Below are 24,011 nucleotides of genomic sequence, written 5' to 3'. Positions count from 1 at the left end.
AAATCACTCGATTGATTGTAGTAAAATAAACTAATATCAATAGTTTAAGGGACAATTATTCCAATTGATAATTCTATTTGGAGGTGGCAAAGTAATTTTTCCCTTAATTTAAAATTTTCATAATTATAAAGCAAAAGTTTAGAAAAATAATTTGTAAAGTAAAATTGTTGTAGTATAAACATAAGGATAACCCTTACAATGGGGGAAGGGAGCAAAATTATAGAGTGGAACTGTACGTAATGCATAAAAATTATGAGTACGTAAACAATTTTTATGACAAACATTTCTTTAATAGCATTTCTTTAGAAATTTAATGACAAACATTTTTTTATGTACTCAAGGTAAGAGATTTTGGACAAGAGTACCTAAACAAGGTGGAATTCTAAGAGGACGGAACAATTACTCCTTCAATAGTCCTTTTTGCCACTTTCTAATTGGTTTCAAACCTTCAAATTTTAATAACTTCTAATTCACATATCCATTTGTGTGTGTGTGAAATTTGTGATTTAAAATCCTCTCAAGATCTATAGCATGATATGAAATTCTATTAAATAAATTAACAAAATCATAAAACTTCACTGCATTAGTGAAATCAATGAAATTTCTTGTTAAGCATTAAAAGTTCTAGAATTAAGGATCAATCACAAAAAACTAGGTCCCTAATTATAAAGTTCATGGTAAAAAGTTGAAATAGAGGCTTTGAAAATGAAAATTTTTGAACTTTTCTGTTTTAAAACAGTGAAAACAGTGAAATTTCCCTGAATTTGTGAAATTTCATTGACCAAACAGTTGAAATTTCACCATCTTAAGGAGGTGGAACTTAACTATAACAGATAATTTCATTCCTAATTATCCATTGTATACATGCACAAGTATAAGATATTAAAATTATTAATCCTGCTTTGTCTGAGATAAAAACAGAGCTGACCATGAGAAGGAAATACTCTCATAGAAGAACCTGAACAAGTTTAAGGACAACAATTGTACATCTTAGAACACCATTCTAGTTCGTCTATGATACTTGTATCGGCCTCAGTAGGCCGATAACAGGTTATTAACAAGAAATTTTTGTATGTACATTAACTCGGACGAAAAAAGCATGACAACAAGCTCAACAGGAACTAAAATAGGGACTAAAATTCATCCATAGAACATAAGCACACACAATATAATTCACGGAGTTTGCAACACAATCGTTTCTAAAGTTTCAATGTTATTCAAACATGCCATTAAACTATTTTTTTGATGTTTAATCGCACCCTACTACAAGGGGTATCAGTCAGCCGTCCCACTCTGCTCAACAATCTCCCGTACTCTCCTGTTGTACTCCCGCTTGTTCTCGCTACACATTCGTGCAACTTCAGAATTGGCCGGAGAGTTTGGGTTCATGTCACAAAGCAATGACTGCAATAGAAAAGTCTACGATTAAAAAAACATTACATGCAAGAGATGGGAACAACACCCCTAAAAAAATGATGACTATAAACACGTTCACAATCATAAATTATACACATACACAAACACACATACACATACGGAGATGGAAGGAGGACAACATAATATTTGTGTTGCATCATAACTACTGACTAGATATATGAAGTCATCATAATGCAATGCCATTGATAACACTGCTCTATATATGTACCATTTGACAAATAGTGTCTCAAGAGGAGTGGAACCAGATGTAGTCACAGATTGTAAATACAAAGCTTCTTCAGTAGACGAAATTAACTGAGCTATGAAGAAACAAATAGATATACCTTCTTACAGAATCCAATTCAAGAATTTAACTACCTTTCTATAGCTTTTTCCTTATGTTGTTCCTAGTACTGTATGCATTTACTTTATAAACTTTAGCTACTTATCGACCTCATCCACAAAGAAGTCATATTAAGGGACACGGTGATGCAACAAAATTCCTCAAAAACGGAATATATATTATGTTTTTATAAACACATATATAAACTCAACCTTCAAATTCATAATAATAGTACAGATCATAAGAGCATAACCATTTGGTTCAAATCTATACAACGGTTTCAACAAGGGCTACAAATCCGTGCATGATTATAAGGGGCACAAAAGCTGTTTAAAAGCCTGCTTAATGTTGTATTTATGCAATGATTTATGAAACCATACCAAAGCTTCTCAATGTATTATTGAGTGGAATTGTCAGACGTCCAACCAATCTCCAACTAGATTTACCAAAGGGGAAATATCAATTTAGTCCAAGTTCTGAAAAATAATTACATATTAATGATAAACTTTATAAATATTAAAATACTAAATTATAAACTTCTTCATGAATATGTAAATATTTTTGGAAAAGACCACAGTTATGTAATATCCCCTTTCCCAAAAGCAATAATAATTGGAAAAAAAAAAAAAAAGAGAAGAAAAAGAAGAACAAGAGACTATTAGTTCTGGTGGGGATTTACCACAATCTTCTAAATCTACGGGTGGAGGATCACTGAAAATCAAAAGCCTCACAACCTGAGAACAAGGACTCAAAATTCATCACCAAATAAGAAAAAACTCTCTTTTGCAATGGGCTATACAGTAACTTTTTCTTACCCTTTTTCTTTTCTTTTTTTTTTTTTTTGAAGAGGGGGGAGGGGGAGGGGAATAAGTTAGAGAAAAGAATTTTTAACACTACCTAAAAAATTGACAACAATAATTCCTTGTTTCCTTTAAAATGAACACTTATAACTGCCTAAAAAAGTAAGTAGCCCAAGAACAACAAAAAAGAAAGTGTCCACACTCCACTTCAACTTAGTGAGCCTGGAATGAAAAGAGAAAAGATTGATTGAGTAAACATTGTCGACCCCATGGATTCATTCTTCAGGATGCATAGGGTGAATGCAATCAATCAATTAATTCAAACTCAAGACCTCATTAAAAAAATTATTTAAAAAAAAAAATTGTTCATTCATAAGCTCGCTACAGTTTAGTTATCGTTGTTTCCATACTCAACTTCAGCTTTAACTTAGAACCCCTTCAATCCCATTTGTCATCAGTAGTCACACTTGACAGTACTAAGTTCAACACATGACGTACAAAGCAATAATCCCATACCGGGATGGAGGTAAGTATAGTAGCCACATCATAGATAGGACTCCACTGATTTTGTAGAATATCTAAACAAATACTTCCATCCGCATAAACTGCCAAAAGGCAAGGCAAAATGGGGACTTAATGTTTTATCAGCAGATACACACATTTCATGTTATGAACATATAAAAGATAACATTAAATGGTAATTGTAAAAGCTATAGTAATAAAAACAATATAATAATGATAGGGCAGGAGAAGAAACTTGACAAGTTATGTGACTCTAGCAACAACCCCAAGGGCCAAGGGGTTAGCAGAGTGGAAAATTTAGCTGTGACAAGTGCCTCGGGAGGGCTTAGTTCACGAGGTCAACTCCCATGAAGCGCTTGGCCCCCCTTGGGAGCACCTATAGGGCTTGTGCCCAGTAACTACCTGGTATGAGTGGAACAGGGGACTACATATACCTGGGACTGGTAGGGGCAAAGACCACACCAGCAATGATAAGTGAAAATGTGTGTAAATTTTTATTTATATTATTTTTTGTGCCTGTAGATTAGTGAAAGTTTGCAAAAAGCTTTAATAACCAAATAGTAGTTTTTCCTCCGAACCTCGTTTTACAACCCTTAAATTCGAAGTGGGGATTATCATTAGCAAGGGCAAGTTTCCTACACATTAAAAATGCAAAGAAAAGTTTTTTAAGGATAGTAAAGCATCGCTATTTCCGGTCTATATAAAAGCATGTCAACAAACACAATATAGAAACATAAATGAATAAACATAATGTTCCACAACCGTTGTGTACACACTTATGGACAACAAAGTTGACAAGAAATGACGATAAAATAGACAATAGTGATATAGTTAGAAAACAGAAATTACTGAGAACATTATAAGCAGGTGCAGCAAGTGCAAGTTTAAAATTACTTCGGAACTTGAAAATAAAAAGAGCAGAAGGTGTGGTTCATGCTTCCAACTTACTATTTGGATGGAACATTCGAGGAACAAAGCGCACTGTTGGTGGCTTATTTGGATAATCTTCTTAAAATTGAAGTGTCAATTTAAAGGTACCTGATGATGGACATAAAATATTTTAGAACTCTTCAATACAAAAGGTAAAATTTAGCACCAATCACAATATAAACAAGAAACAACCACTATTAGAAGGTAAGCCTCATGGTAATTTGGAACAATATTTTAAATAGAATGTACAATCATCATCAGCAGCAAAACACAAATATCATCTTCTATATTTATCTGCCATTGGTGTTGTTGAGAAACTGGGAGAAATTTAAAACAGATTTGATCAAATTTCAACTAATGAAGTACAAATAGAAAATTTTACTGATATATGTATGTCATCAATATATTGAACATTTATCAATCATTGTGAAACTACTTAATTGACAACATGTAATTGATTCTATTGTATTAGTGCAAGAAGGGGAGTTTCCTGTCCCAAAGCTGAGCCAATCAAATCCTAATGAATAACCACTTTGCCGAAGAGATTATGTAGTTTTAAATATTAGTGCTTGTTTAATGTAGAATGCTTTTATCTTTGCAGAACATGAGTCATATAAAATTATAGAAGGTTTTAAAAGTGAGTGTAATGGCAACGCCCAAGTCACCCTTGCCCTAGTCTCTATCTATAATTATATAATTATATTATATTTTTCTTAGAAAAAATTGAAGGATATGAATAATTTTGAAAATAAATAGTATATATTTTGTAAGTAAATGTAATAAATTATGTAGTTATGTATATCATATTGACATTTTTATTTTTGATAGATGATCTACACAAAGTAATTTAAAGAATGAACGATTGAATGATCGAAGTAAGATTTATGATAGACTCTATGTGTCTAAATAACGCTTGAACTAGAGAAAAGTCATTTTATATATAAATATATTTAATAAATATAATAAAAATGAGAGCATGTGAGCAAAATTTGTCCAAGCCAAACTTCTTTATTGAGAGCGGGAAAAACTCTGCAGGAAAAAATTGTCATCCATAAATGTAATGAGTTCAATTTTGTGTAATATAAAGTTCCTTTGACTCATATTGTGTAATTACTGTAAGTTTGGTAGAGAGAGAGACTGAATGAAGTGTGTTTGTCATATTCAGTATATTGTTTACAAGGTGATGATTCTCATTTATAGAGAGGAGAACCGAAAGAAGAAATAGACAACATAATTAAAGTTATGCACTATGTAGACATAATAATGAACTTTAATTCCTTTATAGCTTACAGCTTGCTAATGTATATTATATAATATTTACTAACATCCCCCCGCAAACTCAAGGAGGGTAGGCATCCACCAAGTTGAGTTTGGAAACGAGATCACTGAAGCGCCTAGGAGGATGAGCATTGGTGAAAATATCAGCAGGTTGATCGGCAGAAGCAATAGGGAGAAGAAGAACAGTGCCACGTGTAACATGTTGTCGAATGAAATGACAATCAATCTCAATATGCTTGGTGCAATCATGAAAAACATCATTGTGAGCAATCTGAATGGCACTCTGATTGTCATAATAGAGAGAGGTAGCGCCAGAAGAAGAAACACCCATATCAGCAAGGAGCCAACGAAGCCAGAGAAGTTCTTAAGTAGTATCAGCAAGAGCTTGGTATTCAGCTTCGGTACTAGAGCGGGTAGTGAGGGATTGTTTCTTGCTGCGCCAAGTAAGAAGAGAATCCCCTAAGAAGAAACAGAAACCCGTGGTGGAACATCGATCCATAGGATCCCCAGCCTAATCAGCATCAAAAAAGGCACATAGTTTAAGAGAAGAGGAAGCAGAGTAGTGAAGACCATGGAACAAAGTGCCTTTGAGGTAACGAAGGATGCGGAGTAGAGCAGTATAGTGGGGAGTGTGAGGAGCCGACATATACTGACTAACAATGTGAACAGCATTGGCAATGTTAGGACGAGTCACAATGAGATAGATAAGACTACTAACTAGCTGGCGATAAAGAGTAGCATCAGAGAGGAGATCCCCATCGAGAGGAGTGAGACGAATTTGAGGATCAACTGGAGTAGAGGTAGTTTTGCAATCGGTAAGACCAGCACGGGCTAGAAGATCGGATGCATATTTGGCCTGGGACAAATAGGAACCAGTAGAAAAATGGGAGACTTCAAGGCCTAATAAGTAGTTAAGAGTACCAAGGTCCTTCATCTCAAACTGACGGTGGAGAAAACGTTTGAGGTGAAGAATACCAGCTGCATCATTACCAGTGATAATCATATCATCCATATAAAAAAGGAGAAGAGTGGTACCATGAGGAGTAGTCCGTATAAATAAAGCAGAGTCATAGGAGCTAGAGATGAACCTGAAGTCATGAATGATAATACTGAACTTAGCAAACCAAACGCGGGGTGCCTGCTTGAGACCATAGAGGGCACGCTGTAGTTTGCAAACCTTATGAGTAGGATAAGTAGACCCAGGTGGAGTTTGCATGCAAGCCTCCTCAAGAAGATTACCATTAAGGAAGGCATTCTTAACATCCATCTGAAAGAGCTCCCAGTGGCGAGCATCAGCAACAGCAAGCAAACTGCGAACAGAGGTAAGTCGAGCAATAGGGGAGAAGGTCTCCTTATAATCAATGCCATATTCCTGGTTGAAACCCTTGGCAACAAGACGATCTTTGTAGCGCTCAATAGAGCCATCAAAATGAGTCTTGATTTTGTAGACCCATTCGCAGCCAATTGCAGTCTTGCCAGGAGGAAGATCAATAACATCCCAAGTATGAGTTTTGTCCAAAGCCTAAAGTTCATCGCTCATAGCTTGCTGCCAAAGAGGATTAGTACAAGCCTTACGATAGGAGGTAGGTTCATAAGTAGAAAACGCAGCAGACCCAACAATATAATCACGAAGATGAATAGGTGGTTGAGTTCAGTGCAGCCGACCCGTGGAAGGATCGGTAGGGGGAAAAGCGGGTGAAGAAGGAGGAGACGGGCTAGAAGGTGCATGGAAGGATGGACAATCAGGAAGAATAGTCTAGCCGGGATCAGGGATCAACAAGGGCATCTCAATGAAGGAGGAACCTGTATCAAAGTTACTAGAGAAGAGATCTAGGGAAGGATTAGTAAAGATGACCAGAGTGGAGAGTACGGGTAAGTGAAATGAAGAGAGAGGAAAACATTTTGTGCTCCCAAAAAACTACATGGCGGGAGATACGAAGACGCTTAGAGAGAGGATCCCAACAGTGAAAGCCTTTATGTTCAATCCCATATCCAAGAAAGTAGCAAAGACGAGAACGATGTTCAAGCTTGGTGTGTTCATGGGATTGAAGCAGAACAAAGCAGGCAGAGCCAAAAACCCAAAGATTGGTATATGGAGGAGGAGTGCCATGTAGACATTCAAAGAGAGTTTGATTATGGATGGCAGGGGAAGGAACACAATTGATAGTGTACACAATGGTAAGGGCAACTTCCCCTCAAAAGTTTTCAGGGCAGGAAGACGAGAAAAGGAGAGCGTGAGTAGTGTCAAGAATATGACTATGTTTTCGTTCAGCACGTCCATTTTATTAGGATGTGCCAGCACAGGAACAATGAGGCTGAGTACCATGACTCTGAAGAAAGGAAAGGAAATCGGTATCTCGATATTCCATAGCATTGTCAGAGCGAAAATTTTTAATGGTTATGCAAAATTGGGTGTGGACCATTTTGGCAAAGCTATAATAAAGATGTTTAAGTTCATATCGAGTTTTCATGAGAAAAAAACCAAGTAAACCGTGACTAATCATCAATAAAAACAACAAAATAACGAGATCCCCCCATGGTAGTAGTAGGGGATGGGCCCCAAATATCCGAATGTATGAGATCAAAAGGAGCACGGGAAACAGAAGTACTTTTATTGAATGATAAAGCAGGTTGTTTTGCAAGTTGACAGGGTATATAATCAAAAGTATCTTGAAGTACATGACCCAATTGACTACTAGAAACCAAAGACTTTAAGCGACTAATAGAAAGATGTCCTAAGCGACAAAGCCAAAGATGAAAAGGAGATAAAGAGGAAGTAGATGCAGGAGCAGCGATCTGTGGGGAGTCCGAAACATGAAGTTGAATGAGTTCATAGAGACGTCCATGCTTACGGTCGATCCCAACAGTCTGTCCCGTCTGAGGGTCCTGCACCAAACAACCATTAGTAGAAAATGTGACGATTAGACCAAGCTCACATAATTGACTAATAAAGATAAGGTTTAAGGTTAGAGCAGGGATATGATAAACTTAAGTTAAAGATAACTGAGATGTGGAAACAGTCCCAACATGACTGACAGACGAATGGAGGAAAGATGAGTAGAGGGAGAGATGGAGGAGAATATAGTAGAGCTGCAAGTCATATGATTACAACAGGTGGAGTCAAAATACGAAGAAGAGTTACCTGGAGTCACAGACAAAGTAGTAGGATGAGGTGTACTAGAGGTGGAGAGAAGTTGTTTGAACATGGCCTCAACATCAATTTGAGAAAAAATAGGGGTAGACGGAGCAGGAGACTCAGAGAAATCCTTAGAGGCAGCAGCAGCAGTACGATTAAACTGACGATGAGAGCTCCCCCTAGAAGAGCCACAGCGAGAGGAATGGCTAGTGAAAGATGACCAGGATGGATTACGAAAACAATCCTGCTGCAGATGACCAGGACCAAGTTTGTTGCAATATCGGCAGGATAGGACAGGGCAATGAACCAAAAGATGAGTAGAAGGAAGGCCCCGATTCTAACAATAGATGCAAGCAGTGGTCCGTTGGGTCGGTGAGGGCCGTGACTGAGGAGTGGCAAGAGCAGAGTCCACATAATGAGTCTGAAGAGTACCAAGACGAGTCTCCTCAGATAACAGCTCAGAAAATAGCCTGTTCAAGAGTAGGTAATGGAAGGCGATGAAGAAAAGAGGCACGCACGGGCTCAAAAGAGGGAGTGGGAGCCATGAGAAAGTGGACCAAGCGCTGCTGATTATGATAGGTAGTAAATAAAGCAGCATCTTCTCGGTGAGGTCATGTCGGTTCTGAGAGAGCAAGCTGGTCCCAAACATAATACATTTGAGAAAGAAAGTCATTAGTAAACTGACTAGATTCTTGGCGCATGCGTTGAAGTTGACTTTGAAGTTGATACTGATGGGCAAGACCGGTAGTCTAGTATCGATCTCTCAAAAAATCCCAAATGTCTTTAGCAGGATTGGAAACAGAGTCAAGTTGAAAATGGCCAAACTGAAGACTAATAGAGGAAATAGAGGTATTTCGAAGCCAAGTAATGATCTGGTTGTTTTTACTGTCCTAGTTTTCGAGTCGGTCTGCATATGTGGCAGCAGATTCAGCATCCTTTTTCACCGGTTTGGTCACATCACCGGTGATAATACACCAAAGTTTCCGTCCTCTAAGGAAAGAAGACATGGTTTGGGCCCACAGTACATAATTGGAACCATTAAGAATAACAGAAATTGAATGGGAGGCATCATGGCAATCCATATTAAAAGTGGAGTAGGACTAAATATATAAGAGCAAGCCTGTAGAAGCAAAATTTGGTAAAACAGAGCGTACCAGTGAGTCCGGAAGATCGAAATTAACTGGAAAAGGGGCTGTTATGCAAAGATGACGTTAGCAGAGGGGAATGATGTCAGCGGCGCACAATAGCAGACTGAAGGTGGCGCACAATAGCAAGAAGGGCGCGCGGCGCACTGTAGCAGAATGGCGCACACGGGTACAAATTAGCAAAACGACGCACGCGGGATGCACGGAAGCAGAACGGCGCACGCGGGTGCAAATTAGCAAAACGGCGCACGCGGGACACACGGAAGCAGAACGGTGCACGCGGGTGCAAATTAGCAAAACGACACACGCGGGGCCCACAGAAGCAGAACGGCACAGCGGGTGCAAATTAGCAAAACGACGCACGCGTGGTATACGGAAGCAGAACAGCGCACATGGGTGCAAAATAGCAAAACGGCGCACGTGAGGCGCGACATACGCAAGCGCAGGGCTGATGTTAGAAGCTGACGTGAGCAAGCAACGGAGGAGCACATGAATGGCGCGTGTGCGAGTGGCGGCGGAAGTTGAGACGCACCGAACACAAAAGCGGCGCGTGATGGCAATTTTGGTGATGTGGGTGGTGCCGTTGGAATCGTGAAGTGATTCCGAGCAGGATGGTGTAGAATTGGGCTCTGATACCATGTAAGTTCGGTAGAGAAAGAGAGACAGAGAAAGAGACTGAATGAAGTGTGTTTGTTATATTCAGTATATTGTTTACAAGGTGATGATTCTAATTTATAGAGAGGAGAACCGAAAGAAGAAATAGACCACATAATTAAAGCTATGCATTATGTAGACATAATAATGAACTTTAATTCCTTTACAGCTTACAGCTAGCTAATGTATATTATATAATATATACTAACAATTACAAATATCAAAATTAAACCTAGTTATTTCTGTTGTACCCAAAATAATAATAATAATAATAATAATAATAATAATAATAATAATAATAATAATAATAATAATAATAATAATACGATGATGTGGGCCGTCTGGAACCAATATTCAAGCAAATCACTACCACCACCATTTTGCTAAAGTACGACGCTGTTCCAAGTAGGGTATATAAAGTGAATAAAAATCTCTTTGGGTGTGTTTGTTTGGATGGACTGGATAAGGGGGGATTGTAATTCATCAGACTGTTAGTCCTGGGATATATTGTCCCCAGACTATTTGGTTAAACTGGATTTGTGCCCTATATTTGTTTAGTCATGGGATTAAATGTCTGGATTAGACTATTTTTAGTAAATCCAATGTTTGGTTGGAAAGACTAAATAAGGATAAATGTTCCAAAAACTATTTTACCTTTGTAATTTATTATTTTTATTTAATATATATTTTTAAATTTGTAATCTATAATTTATAATTTAACAACATTAAATTTTTTTAATTTATAAGGCCATAATTTTTTAATTTATTATTTTCAATTAGATTAAATTTATAATTTATAATTTTTATTTTTTATATAATTTTAAATTAACAACACTAAAAAAATAATTTTATTTAATATATAAATTTAATTTTTTAACAACACTAAGGTCCCGTTTGTTTTCCGAGTTAAGGCTTGGGATTAGGATTAGTAGTGAGGTTGGATTCACAATATCATGTTTGTTTGTAAAATAGCCAATGTAGTAGTAATCCGTTCGGACTTTGAATCCCCTCCAACGAGGGGATTAGCAAAGGTGCAGAGGACTTGGTATTAGAAATTAAGCCGTTGGTATTGGAGTGTGAATGACGATTTTGCCCACAAAAATGTTCCTTCCATCTCTAGAAAATATTAACAAACTTAGAAATTTACAGAAAATTGGCTCAAATGAGGCAACATTGTTGTTCTGATCCACAAACATCCACAAACCCAAAAATTTGCAAGAAAAAAAAAATCATACCCGAATGAAGCCATCGTTATTTCTTCCTTCGATCTTCAGAAAATATCAACAAACCCAGAAATTTATAGAAAATTGGCTCAAATGTGACAACATCATCGTTCTCATCCACAAACCCAGAAATTTGCAAGAAAAAAAAATCATATCCGAATGAAGCAACATCATCGTTCTCATTAAGGTTGATGATCTTGATCTTGTTCTTCGTCACTGTCGGCCTTAGATGGATGAAGTCAAAGCGTCATTGTCAGGCTTACATAGATGAAGTCACAGAGTGAAAGGCACCATCTTTTTCTTAATGTTTTGAACACTTTTTCAAAACCATGGGCTAGTTTTGGAAAAACCATTGGTTGGTTTCTTTTTTAATAACAATAATAATAATAATAATAATAATAATAATAATAATAATAATAATAATAATAAATTTTAAAAAAAAGATTAGTAGTTGAATTTTTTATTATTTTTTATTATATAATTTTAATTTTAATTTTTGAATAGTTTAATTGAGTAATGTATTTATTAATTGGTATAAGCTTAAATTTAATACTAATACAACAAGGGTATTTGTGTAATTTTATATGGTTAATCCCATCCATATCTCTCAAAACAAACATGAACTATTACTAGTCCACTGGTTATCAAACATGCACATTTTTCTTAATCCCCTCACTAGTAGTCCCCTCACTAACAGTCTTCTCATTATTAATCCCCTTACTATCAATCCCTTCTATTCTATCTCTGAAAACAAACGGGCCCTAAAAAAATTATAAGGCTATAATTTTTAATTTATTATTTTTAATTAAATTAAATTTATAATTTATAATTTTAAATTAACAACGTTAAAAAAATAATTTATAAATGTTCAAATGACTATTTTATCATTTTCCAATTGTTTATTAAGTAATAGCATGAGGGTAAAATGAATATTTCACATATAAGTCCCATGTGATACCAATCTCATGAAAATAATCTCACCTCCCCCAAGATACAATAATCCCTCATATGAAGGACTAATAGAAATGGGATACCAATCCCATAGAAATAATCCCACCTCCCCTAGGATACAATAATCCCTTATATGAGGGATTAATAATCCGGAGGGACTATTAATTTAGAGCGAAAAAAAAAATGAACTAATGGACTATTGTTAAAAAAATAAAAATAAATAAAATGAACTATTAATCCCACGAAATAATCCCTCAAATCAAAACAAACACACTGTTTGAGAATTCAGTAGTGTCGTCGGAGGAGAGAGCTGAAGACCTAGTTAGGGTTGGGTTGGGGTGAGATCACCAGCGATGGCGATGCAAATTGGCATGGGCCTCTCCAAGATCTTGATCTTGATTGGAGCAGGTAATCTATCTACACACACACACAAACACACACACATACACACAAAACTCGCTTAATCGATTTCGGTATTAAGCTCTCTCTTGCCTTTTGATATTGATTTGATTATACTTTGCAGGGTACACTAGTACGATCCTGGTTAAGAATGGTAAATTATCTGATATATTGGGCGAAATTCAGGTAATATGATCTTTTTTTTTTTTTTTTTTTTTTTTTGAACTTGGATAAGGATATCGATTAATCACAAAATCAAAGCCTGACGCAAAGCATCAGGGGGATTACAAAACCAGTCATGGTGCAAAAGACCCTTAAAGAACTGTCTAGCAGTCCAATGGGCAGCACCGTTAGCCTCTCTAGGAGTCCAAAGAAAAAGGAAATTGTTTCTACAAGCCAAAGTCTGAATATCAGCAAAAATGGAAGAGCATTCCCACGGAGGAAATTGCTCAAATTTAGCTCGAATCACCTTGTCAATCACTGTTACTGCAAATATCTATCTGGGTTTTTTTTTTTTTTTTTTTTTCTTTTTTTTTTCTTTTTTTAATGATTGAATTCGTTTTGTTTTCAGAACCAGTTTTCTGAAAAACACAAAATTTGTCTGGTTGTAAGCTAGAGGGAATTTGATTTATTGGTTATCTTATTTTTGTATGGAATTTATTACTAGGATTTAGTGAAGTGGGTTTCCTGTGGACGCAGTTTAATTGTGTTTTTATTGGCAGTCCCTGGTGAAAGGTATGGAAAAAAATGGGGAATCATCAGAGTTCGACTCTGACGTTTCTGATGCCGTCGCTTCTCAGGTAAGTTTATCCATGGAAAATAGAAGCCTTACTAAGGTGTTGTTTCATTTGGTTTGTTTTCCCGTAAAATTTACATCGATTTTTTCAATTTATTTATTTATATATATGTAAAAAGATTGTGTGTGTATATATATATCAAATCATTTTGTTTTCTGGTGGTTGGTTAACATTTGAAATATATTTTTCCAATGCCGAATCTTTCTTTCTAACAAACAAACACTTTAGCTTTCTCAACATCAATAATAGATTTAAATGGTTTCACTGCACTCTTGAGGACTATTATCTTTTATTTTATATCTAGAGAAAAAATGAAGAAAATTTAAAAGTACTACGGGCTGTATATTAAAAGTTATACAGCCCACCCCTCTCTCTTCCACCTTCCCTCCCTCCCTCTTCCATTCTCACAAAAGTTCAAAGGTGAATATGTTGCAAAAGTAAGGAGGCGGGACACTTTTGATGGAGTAATTTCGATTACTCTTTACAAATAAGTTATTTTATAAAGTTGCCTATTTTTTGGGAACATTTTTGTATTTGTAACTCTTTCAATAATTGAAAACTGCATAAAAGGAAGACTTTTAAGGTCTGTTCAATATAGTACTTGATGAAAGCATTAGTTGGATAAAATAAAATTTACCTTGAACTTTTATTGAGGCATGACTTCAGCTCATGTGCCTTGCATTGGAATTCAAATAGAGACCTGCTTTGGAGTAGGATTAAGCGGCAGACCTGCACTAGTTAGATTCCCCCCCCCCCCGGGCGATTCATAATATAACTTAACATATAGAAACATGAAAATCATGTGTTAACTGTTTGGACCAGGAAGTTATTTTAATGGGGAAAATACTGAAAGGTCACTGCTATTTTAAATCGTGTTCCTAGTATTGTCATGACAGAATTAGATCTCAAGCATATGAGGTATGTTTCTCTAATTTGACATATTTTCATGGTAACTGAGATATATTTTTCTTGGCTTCCTTTTTTTGCATGATTATCATAAAGGTGCGTCGGTTAGCGATGGAGGTCCGGCAACTGGCCTCAGCAAGACAGATAACTGTGCTGAATGGAAATTCTGGCCAAATCGGTATATCTCCTCCTAATACTTGAACATCTTGTTGAAATACTCTATTTTGGCTTGTCTTTTTCATATGATAGATAATGATATTTTCTTTCATTTCATTATCTACAAAGTCACCAACGTTTTGTATATCTGTCCTGCGGATATTGACACACTGCATTTTGGCTTTCTGATGAGGCGCATTTTTGGTTAATTTTACATCTCCTTTTATCTGTCTCTGTCCAAGTAACATGACCTCTCATATAGTGCCAGCTGCTGTCATGGGTGCATTGTGTTATGTATGCATGTGGTGGAAGGTATGGTTATTGGTTAACGATACCTGAGTTTCCCATCATTACATCTATACTTGTAGCTTTGGTTGTTCCCTCATATGCTAAATATTTCTTTAGTTCCATTTTTCTTTTCCCCCTCATTTTTTTTAATAATGCAATTGCCATTGTCAAAAGGGGGACCACATTGTCACCAGATTTTATTTTTCAATACTGTGATTAATTTGCATTTTTTTTTTTGCAAGAAACTAATCTTTCAATTGTTACATTTTTAGGGTCTTACCTACTCAGATCTTATGTATGTAACAAAGCGTAATATGGCAAATGCTGTCTCAAACTTCACAAAACATCTCGAGAGTGTGTCTAAGGCTCTTGCTGTGAGTTTCAGTTTTTCATCAATCTTTCTTCTTCTTCTTCTTCTTCTTCTTCTTCTTTTTTTGTTTGAGTTTTGAGTTTATGTTTTTTCTATTTTACATCCTTATATTTCATAGACAATTATGGAGTTCATATCCAATTTTTTCCTTATTGTTATTTAATATATATATATATATATATATTGGATCTGGCAACAAAGAGGCACTTGACACAGCGAATTGAGAACTTGGATGGAAAACTTGATGAGCAAGTGGAAATATCAAAGTTAATTAAGAATGAGGTACATTCAGAAACGAGTTATTTCCCTTAGGATATACTGCATAGCATAGAATAGAGTATTTGAAATGTGACTTTTGACTTTTTGAGTGGGACTAGGAGAAATAATTTGGGCCAGCTTTGATGAATTATAAGGAGGCAAATTAATGAATCTGATTATGATTTAAAAATGATCCCGTAATAGCATAAAAAGAAGTTCTAGCTTGTGTACTAATGTTCGTGGTGATCTTCTCAAATTGTCTTTGACTTGGACGCACTACAGAGAGTGGTTTCTGGCTTGGTGAGTTTTGTCTCAAAATTTTTTAAATTTCATACCTTATGTGATTTTAGTATAGCTGTTACAGGATAAGGCTTCTGGTTTTTGATGAGTTTTATACCATCTCATTTAACATCCACAAACAATTACATTAAATATAAAGATATTTGATTAAGAGAAGGCTAAAGGAGGGGTAAGACATTTTACTGAAAGGACTGAATTCATAAAAGCTAAGGTTTTTACATTGAATAAACAATTGAAACTTAGAGAAAATTATGTTAACCGAATTATGTCTTCTTTAAGAATGATCATATTCTTTGATTGTTACAAGTTTCTTTTTCGATATGTTCAAAGAAGGTTGTCTTCGCAAATAACATCAACTACATAAACTCGTCTTATAGTTGAATTGCAGCACAAAATTAGATCCTAGAAACAGTGCTGAAATTTTTTATTGATTCTGCTGAGCTATGAAGCATGGACATGGATACGGACACAGACACAAACACGGGATATGACAATTTCTAAAAAATGGGAACACGGACACGACAAATTTTTTTTTAATAAATATTTTTATTTTAATATACATTAATTATGTTATTTATTTATTTTATTTTTTAAATAATGTGTTTTTGATAAATTTTCATTTTATTTTATTTTATATACATTTATTTTTTTTTATTAATATGTATAAGTAAGTAATATATACTTATAAAATAATATGATTTTATTAATATTGTTAATATTAATATGATTTTATATATATTATCTTATATATACTTATATATATATATATATATATAATATAAGAGATAAGAAAGAAAGATGGACAGAGCCAGCAAAGAGAGAGACAGAGCGAGAGGGAGAGACAAAGACGCGAGACAGAGAGACAGATGCGAGCGAGACAGAGAGAGAAGACGAGTCAAAGGATTGTCTTCTAAACTGGATGTTCGACGACGAATACGACTGGAGTCGAAGGTTCGATCGATGCATCGAGTCAACTGGATGTTCGACGTCGACGACGACGACAAAGGTTCGATTGATACTTTGAGTCAATTGGATGTTTGACAACGACAACGACTTGAGTCAAAGTTTTGTCTTCTCACTCTCTTCCTTCAAACCCTCTCTCATCTGCCTCTCTCTCCTCACCGTGTCCAGATCTAGACACACGCGTGTCCCCCGGCATGTCCCATACAAAAAAATAATTAAATTAAAGGGACACGCCATCTGGCGTGTCCTGTACGTGTCCCTGGCATGTCCCCGTGTCTGACACTGCCACGGCGCCGATTTTGTCGTGTCCATGCTTCATAGTTGCTGAGTGGAATGATTGGCTGAAATTAACTACGACAGTGTGAACCATGTTTATTGAACAATTGCTTTCTAGTTGGTGTGGATTGGATTTTCTAACAGGAAATTTGATTCGTAGCTTCATTTGACTTCAGGGTTGTAGAATTGTTTGTCGCTTTATGTTGAGGTCTAGGGGAACACTAAATAACCCTTTGATGACTCCCTTGGAAGAGCTGTTTGCTTTGAATTGCAAACCTAAGCAATACTCTGAATTTTCAAAATTTTCATTGAAACAACCATTGTCATGTTTAGAAGGACTGAGCTTGACATACTGAATGAATTTTTAGCAACTAAAGCAAAGTGCATGGAATGCTAATTTTGAACGGCTTTGTTGGTTTGGAAGTTGGTATCAAAGTTGTCTTATTGCTTTAGTAAAACATCTTGGCATGGAAGCTTTCTTGCGTGTTATTTTAAAAAAAAAAATTATATGAACTTCTTTCTTGTTGATTCATTCATTTGCTTATTTATGTATTTAAATTTTTTTTTTTTGTAGGATGGAAAGATATGTTCACCGGAAGACAAACAGGTAAAACGATGGGAAGCTTCAACACAACTGTTGCCATGTTTTCATTGAAACAAATTTGTCAATCATGTCTTTTGTGTCATTTTCATTTTTTACTTTTTAGAATAAAATATAGTTTCAAGATGATGCAAAACAGGCCCAAACCATAATTCATAAAAGGTGTGATGATATTGAAACAACTTTGTTTTTAATATAAATGCATCTAAAATCCCCTTTCCCAGTGATCGTGTCCACATTCCTTGTGTGTGTCCATATTTCGTAGCCCTTGATATAATTAAATATGTAGGAATTGGAAATTATATATTGGTATTGTTGGCTGGCACATGCTGTAATTTGGCATTAAAACAGAAATATAAAGAAAAAAATTCGCAAATGAAGTATGGCATATGGCAAGTATTATGCTTTCGATTATTTCATGTTGTTATTGTATGTTAATTCATTGTTCTGAATAGGAGACCATCATTTTTATTCCTTGCGCATGCGCGGACATCTATTTGCAAATGTGTGTTTCCTTTTTGGATGAGTTGATTGTCTTTAGTGAAGGTAATAGAACAAATAAAGAGGTGGAAGAAAATAAATAAGGAACTGAGTGGCAGCAAATTAAATTGGTGCAATTTGGTCCTCGAAAAGTAAGAGTGCTTGGTATTGATTGAGTTGGGGAACAACAAAGTATGTGCTAGACATAGAGCACTGTTTCTGTTTAGGGCTTCAAAAAATTCCTGTGGATTCTTTGATTTCTTAGCCAACTATCAGATACTTGGGTCTAGAGATCATAAAGTACTTGAAAACAACTCGAACGATGCTTATGGTTCCTTTTTTTTTTTTTTCCAATGATTTGCCATTGCATTGATTATTAATTGTTTTTATTTATTTTTATCTTTTGTTCTTTTCTTTTTTGTATGCCTGAGGACGTTCTTACATAATTTGGCAATAGGACCTTGGAAATCTTGGTGTGTTGTACCTGTGCAACTTTGTTGATGGAAGAAAAGTGAAAATGCCGGAAGTTCTTTAGGTTTGCACAATTGCTTATGCAAGTTTTAAATTTGCATTGTTTTTGGTTCCTTTGGTTTATTTTTGCTGTACAAAGGTTGCGGCCATTTGGGTCTTTTTATGAATATATATTTACATTTTCAGGAAAAAAAAGAGTTAAATTTACACCAACCACTTAGTTGAATTGACTTTTCATAGAATTTTTCCAAGTGGGTACTCCATGCAGCTCGACAAATTTGTATTTTGGATACTTTTTAGTGACAGGAAGGCATAATGGCTATCTTTTAATGCAATTTTATGTAGTCTTTAAACAAATTTACACCAAGTTACCCACAACTATGGCAATATCATTTTTGCATCATTAATCTAGAACATACATCTATTTTGTGGTGTGGACCAATTTCTCTGTCTTCCACTGGGCATATCTCTATATAAATTTCTTCAAAATTTGTGTCGGTGTCTACATTTTCTTCATGATTGAGATTTGGTTCTCCCTCTGGCCAGTTTCTAAATAGATGCTCTTTATAATATTTCATGTTTTTTTTTTTTTTTTTTTTTTTTTTTTTTTTTTTTTTTTTTTTTTTTTTTTTTTCTGCAGGAACAACTCAAGCTTTCGAGGAAGCCCCGTGGTTATCTCAATTCTTCTGAACCTCCAAGCCTAATGGTTTCTTTCTTACTCTCTAAACATTGTTTGTTACTCAATTTTTGTTAGCAAGCTAATTATTTGACAATAAATAGTTCGCAATTTCTCTTGATTCTCTTTTTGATTATATCTTCGTAAACATAATATTTTATTAGCTTTACATTAGCTTTACAATTCTGGAGAATGTAAACACATGTAAACACTTCTGCCAAAATGATGTGGCGTTACTTTTCTTCCTGCAGGGTCTCAAGGAGATAGGGGATTCTTTAGTGTCGGAAAATGCAAATAGGTTTATAACTGATGGTACTATCCAAGAAGGTATTGAGAGGTTGGATGACCGGCCTAGGACCTTGATGAGGTATGAATTGGAATCATTGACATTGTTGTCAAGTTGTGAATTGTATCGATAATCGTTTTCATGAAATAGTGAATTGTAAAATTCAGTTTATTTAGCAAAATATATAATTTTATGTATGTATATACATGTAAAATGTACAATTGTGTTTAAAATGTGATAAATATCAATATAATTAAATTTTATATAACATATAAGATCAAATATATCAATATAATTACTTGATCTCTTTTTATATTGCGAAAACGATGTCATTTCATACATTATGCACATAGAATAGTCGCTTTATCGTAGTGAATCACAATTGAATTGTAAGATTCACTCAATTTACGATTCAATTGCACGAATTGAATCGTTTTGCTTGAAACTTGTAGTGAAGCATACAAATCAAATCATGAATAGTAAGATTCTAACAACCATGATTGGAATATGATTCTTAATCTGGAATTGCATTCTTCTAAAAGTTCATGTTTCTTGCGCCAATTGCCTAATTATCTTACATATTGGATTTTCATAGATGATTCTGTAGATTTTGTATGAGAAAGTAATTAAGCGACAAGAGTGCTCTGCTTTAGGCTTAATCAGTGCATCTGAAACCTTGTGTATCCCCCTCTTCCTGGGCATGTTGAGCTTTTTCCATTTTACGCATTTGCATAATGGTCTAAAATCTTCAATTATCTATTTTGACAGTTGATCTGATATTTACAGGACGGCTTCAACCAAGTGTTGATTCAAATGTTTTGTAAAGACCATTTTCGGCGTGCCCTTGGTGGAAGTATAGCGATCCTGATATTCCCTGTTGTTATTGAACCGTAATCCGGAATCGGTTCCGTAGAATTGTTGTTGTCTTATCCTCTTTTCCGTCCCTTACTCTTTATCTTAGAGTTTTGGGTTGTGTTGGTCTTGTTGGGACTATGTGACACCCCTGTTCCGTAGTATGTTAATTGGTCCTTAACATGATGTGATTATGTATTTTGATATGATTTTGTGTTCCACTATGTGAAAATATGTGGTTTGAAATTTTATCTGTTCATCGTAGGAATATCTGTTTGAGTAGTCTGTTTTGGAAATTTAATTGAGGGCCTTATCGGCCACGGAACCCGAAATTGACTACGCCATTGTGGTTGGCATAATTTTTAGGGCCTACGGTGAAATTTAATTGAAATTTGATTCTGGTCAATTTAAACTGATTAAATTGATAAATTAAGTACCCCATTATTTTATATTAAAATATTTGTTAGTGGGGCTTGTTGTATATTTGCATTGCACTCCCCTTTAGCTCTCTTAAAACTCAAAAATCTGAGTTAGACAATTGAGAGGGAGAGAGAGGCCGGCCATGGAGAGAAAAAGGGAGAGATTTGTGTAATTTGGGCTCAAGACTTGGGAATTTGAAGATCTAGCTCAAGATTTGGCTAGAGCTTGAGTGTTGAAGCTCTTAGGTAAGTGATTTCTTGAACTCTTACTTGTAATTTGTAAGTTCAAGGGTTGTTTGTGATCAAGAACATGTAATGAGTCGATTTTGTTGAGATTGAAGTCTTAGAACTCATGCATGTAAGAAATTACTTTGAATTTGCATGTTTGAGCTTGAAACACATGATTCATGTGGAGTTTTGGGTAAAGCTCATGTTGTAGTCACCATTTGTACCATCTAAGTTGAGAATGATGAGCATCTCCCACATGCATGTACAAATCATGGGAGTATAAGTCTTGAATGTTTGAATTTGAGCATGTTGATGATGGGTTTGAGACAATTTGGGACATGCATGTAGATAATTCATGTAATTGAGCTTCCTAATGTTGTAATCTGCATTAGTAGCATGTTAGCATGTGTAAATGTGTAATTTGAACCATTGCATGCAAGAAATGTAGATGGAAAACTGATTTGGAGCTCAAGAACACGATCTGGGAAACCCAGATTTTTGAGGTCCGCTCGAGCGGGGTAATGGCCGCTCGAGCGGGAAAATCGTGCTCCGAGCATTTTTGCAGAGCTGGATGCCCGCTCGAGCGGGACATTTCACGCTCGAGCGTGGATCTTTGTAGACGGACCTTCAGCTCGAGCGCATCTTTTGTGCAACCAGTACCTTGCAGGCCTTAAGGGTCCGCTCGAGCGTAGAAGCTTACGCTCGAGCGGGGACCCTGTTTTCTGGAATTTTGTTCATGCATTCTGTGATTCGTTTTCCGTTCTCTTTCACTTGTAAGCACTCTTAGGCATGTGTTAAGCATTGTAAATGAGTTAATGAGATAAGAACAAAGCCTAAAGAGGAATATGTGAATTAAAGAACGGATTGAACTGTTAGTGACCCTTTTGTATTCATGAAATGTGTAGGGTCAAGCTCCAGGGCGCATCCACAAGCCGATCACAGTGAGTAATATCAATATTTGAAAACTTGTCAATGTCCAATTGTTATTCCCCTATAAATATTATGAGTTGTTAATTGGGATTGTGGACAAAAGTTTGACATGAATGAATGGGCCAAAGGCCGTTTGACATGAATGAACGGGCCAAAGGCCGTTTGATATGAATGAATGGGCCAAAGGCCGTTTGACATGAATGAATGGGCCAAAGGCCGTTTGACATGAATGAATGGGCCAAAGGCCGTTTGACATGAATGAACGGGCCAAAGGCCGTTTGATATGAATGAATGGGCCAAAGGCCGTTTGACATGAATGAACGGGCCAAAGGCCGTTTGACATGAATGAACGGGCCAAAGGCCGTTTGACATGAATGAATGGGCCAAAGGCCGTTTGACATGAATGAACGGGCCAAAGGCCGTTTGATATGAATGAATGGGCCAAAGGCCGTTTGACATGAATGAACGGGCCAAAGGCCGTTTGACATGAATGAATGGGCCAAAGGCCGTTTGACATGAATGAATGGGCCAAAGGCCGTTTGACATGAATGAATGGGCCAAAGGCCGTTTGACATGAATGAATGGGCCGAAGGCTGTTTTGCCATGAATAGAAACCCGGATGGGCCAAAGGCCAGAATGTCTGGAACTACAGTTACTTGACTTGCATTTCGTATAGTTATATATATATTTTGCTGTTAAACAGAAGTATGAATTGGGCCCAAGGCCGTTTGGAGCATGTTGTTCTACATATTGTTATGTAACTGTTATATTTGATATTATTCACTGGGCTATCGCTCACGCTCATTCATGTATTTGTAGGTGAGCCAAGGGAAGTCCAAACCCAGCCCCAGTGAAGTCTGCTAGGAACAACAGGAGTTTTGGGAGAGTCAGCCTTGTGCCTCGCGCATGAGACCATCCTTGCCCTTTTACTATGTACCTATGTTTTGTCTTGTTGGCAAGGACCTAGTGCATGTCTGTACATAGTCTGTTATAGGTTGACTCATTTTGGGACGATCCTGTCTGTAATGAATTTTGTGAAACTGTACTTTTGATGTGAGTTATTAACGTATCTGAATATGGTTTGTTTGATGTGCATATAAGCACGGCTCTATGGACAAAGTTTTTAATTTTGCTTCCGTTTGGCCCCCATTAACTCTGTTAGAATACGTTTAGAACAGTTTGAGGCCGTAGGTAATCTCATGATTACTGGCCGGTTACGTCCTTAACCCACGGGGGCGGGTTCGGGTCGTGACAGAGTGGTATCAGAGCACGAGTTAATAACTCACACACTTGTCCAAAAAGAGCAATAAGCGTCTAGATAAGATCTAGGATGCATTCATGTGATAAATACGAGTTTGGAAGCATTGATTATATGCTTAAATGTTTTGTTATGAATAATTATATGTGTAAGTTGTGAACTACTTGCATTACGAATTATCTGGAAATATGTGCTCCTTAGTGTATGTGTACTTGTGTACCTTTGGTATGGAATATAATGCAAGTTTAATTAGATGGTGAGAACCAGAGGTGATGAGTTAGAGGAATCCTCTGCTGCCAGACTGGACAGAATGGAAAGACTGATTCAGGAAATGGCAGAAGCTTTGAGACAGCAACAGGAGTGGCAACAACAGTGGCAGCAACCACATCCGCCACCTCCACCTCCGGCACCACCTGTGCCGGATAATCAAAATGATGATCGGATAATCGCCCTCACCAAGGAATTCAAGAAAATGAAACCACCACAGTTCCATGGTGGACTAGATCCCTTAAAAGCCGAAGCTTGGGTACTTGGGATTGAAAAACTGTTTGAGGTGTTTCCGTGCTCGGATACACAGAAAGTGCTTCTAGCCACCTTTATGCTAGAAGATGAAGCGAGAAGATGGTGGATGTTGATGAGGGAAAGCCACAGAGATATTGATTGGGCGAAATTTTTGGAAATCTTCTATGACAAGTACTT

At 36.2% G+C, this 24,011-nt stretch overlaps 2 protein-coding genes across 2 annotated transcripts in view; both read left to right on the top strand.

Annotated features, from left to right (window-relative positions):
* Positions 1-20,482, top strand: part of LOC145792645 (uncharacterized) — a 205,404-nt gene extending 184,922 nt beyond the window's left edge. Inside the window, exon 7 of the mRNA XM_082873771.1 lies at positions 20,412-20,482. Within this exon, the coding sequence (XP_082729897.1) occupies positions 20,412-20,433 (22 nt within the window). The 3' untranslated portion in view covers positions 20,434-20,482. The remainder of the gene's footprint in view (positions 1-20,411) is intronic.
* On the top strand, positions 12,752-20,397 carry LOC145792521 (uncharacterized). Its single transcript, XM_082873194.1, has 11 exons — positions 12,752-12,806; positions 12,922-12,983; positions 13,520-13,597; positions 14,597-14,670; positions 14,896-14,968; positions 15,217-15,317; positions 15,506-15,596; positions 17,686-17,718; positions 19,304-19,369; positions 19,591-19,706; positions 20,394-20,397. Exons 1-11 carry the CDS (start codon positions 12,752-12,754, stop codon positions 20,395-20,397), a joined length of 753 nt encoding a protein of 250 aa, XP_082729320.1.
* Positions 20,483-24,011: the final 3,529 nt, after the last annotated feature.

This window comes from Camellia sinensis, chromosome 6, assembly GCF_055761805.1.
Source record: "Camellia sinensis isolate YWXY chromosome 6, ASM5576180v1, whole genome shotgun sequence".
NCBI classification, from domain to species: domain Eukaryota; kingdom Viridiplantae; phylum Streptophyta; class Magnoliopsida; order Ericales; family Theaceae; genus Camellia; species Camellia sinensis.
The sequence above is the reverse complement of the archived record's forward strand: the minus strand, read 5'-3'. Positions and strand labels throughout refer to the sequence as shown.

Excerpts from the sequence above, each read along its gene's own strand:
- LOC145792521 (XM_082873194.1), top strand. The coding sequence starts at position 12,752 with ATGGCGATGCAAATTGGCATGGGCCTCTCCAAGATCTTGATCTTGATT. Across the intron at positions 15,318-15,505 it reads AGTGTGTCTAAGGCTCTTGC|GGCAACAAAGAGGCACTTGA; the intron begins TGTGAGTTTCAG and ends TATATTGGATCT. Across the intron at positions 15,597-17,685 it reads CAAAGTTAATTAAGAATGAG|GATGGAAAGATATGTTCACC; the intron begins GTACATTCAGAA and ends TTTTTTTTGTAG.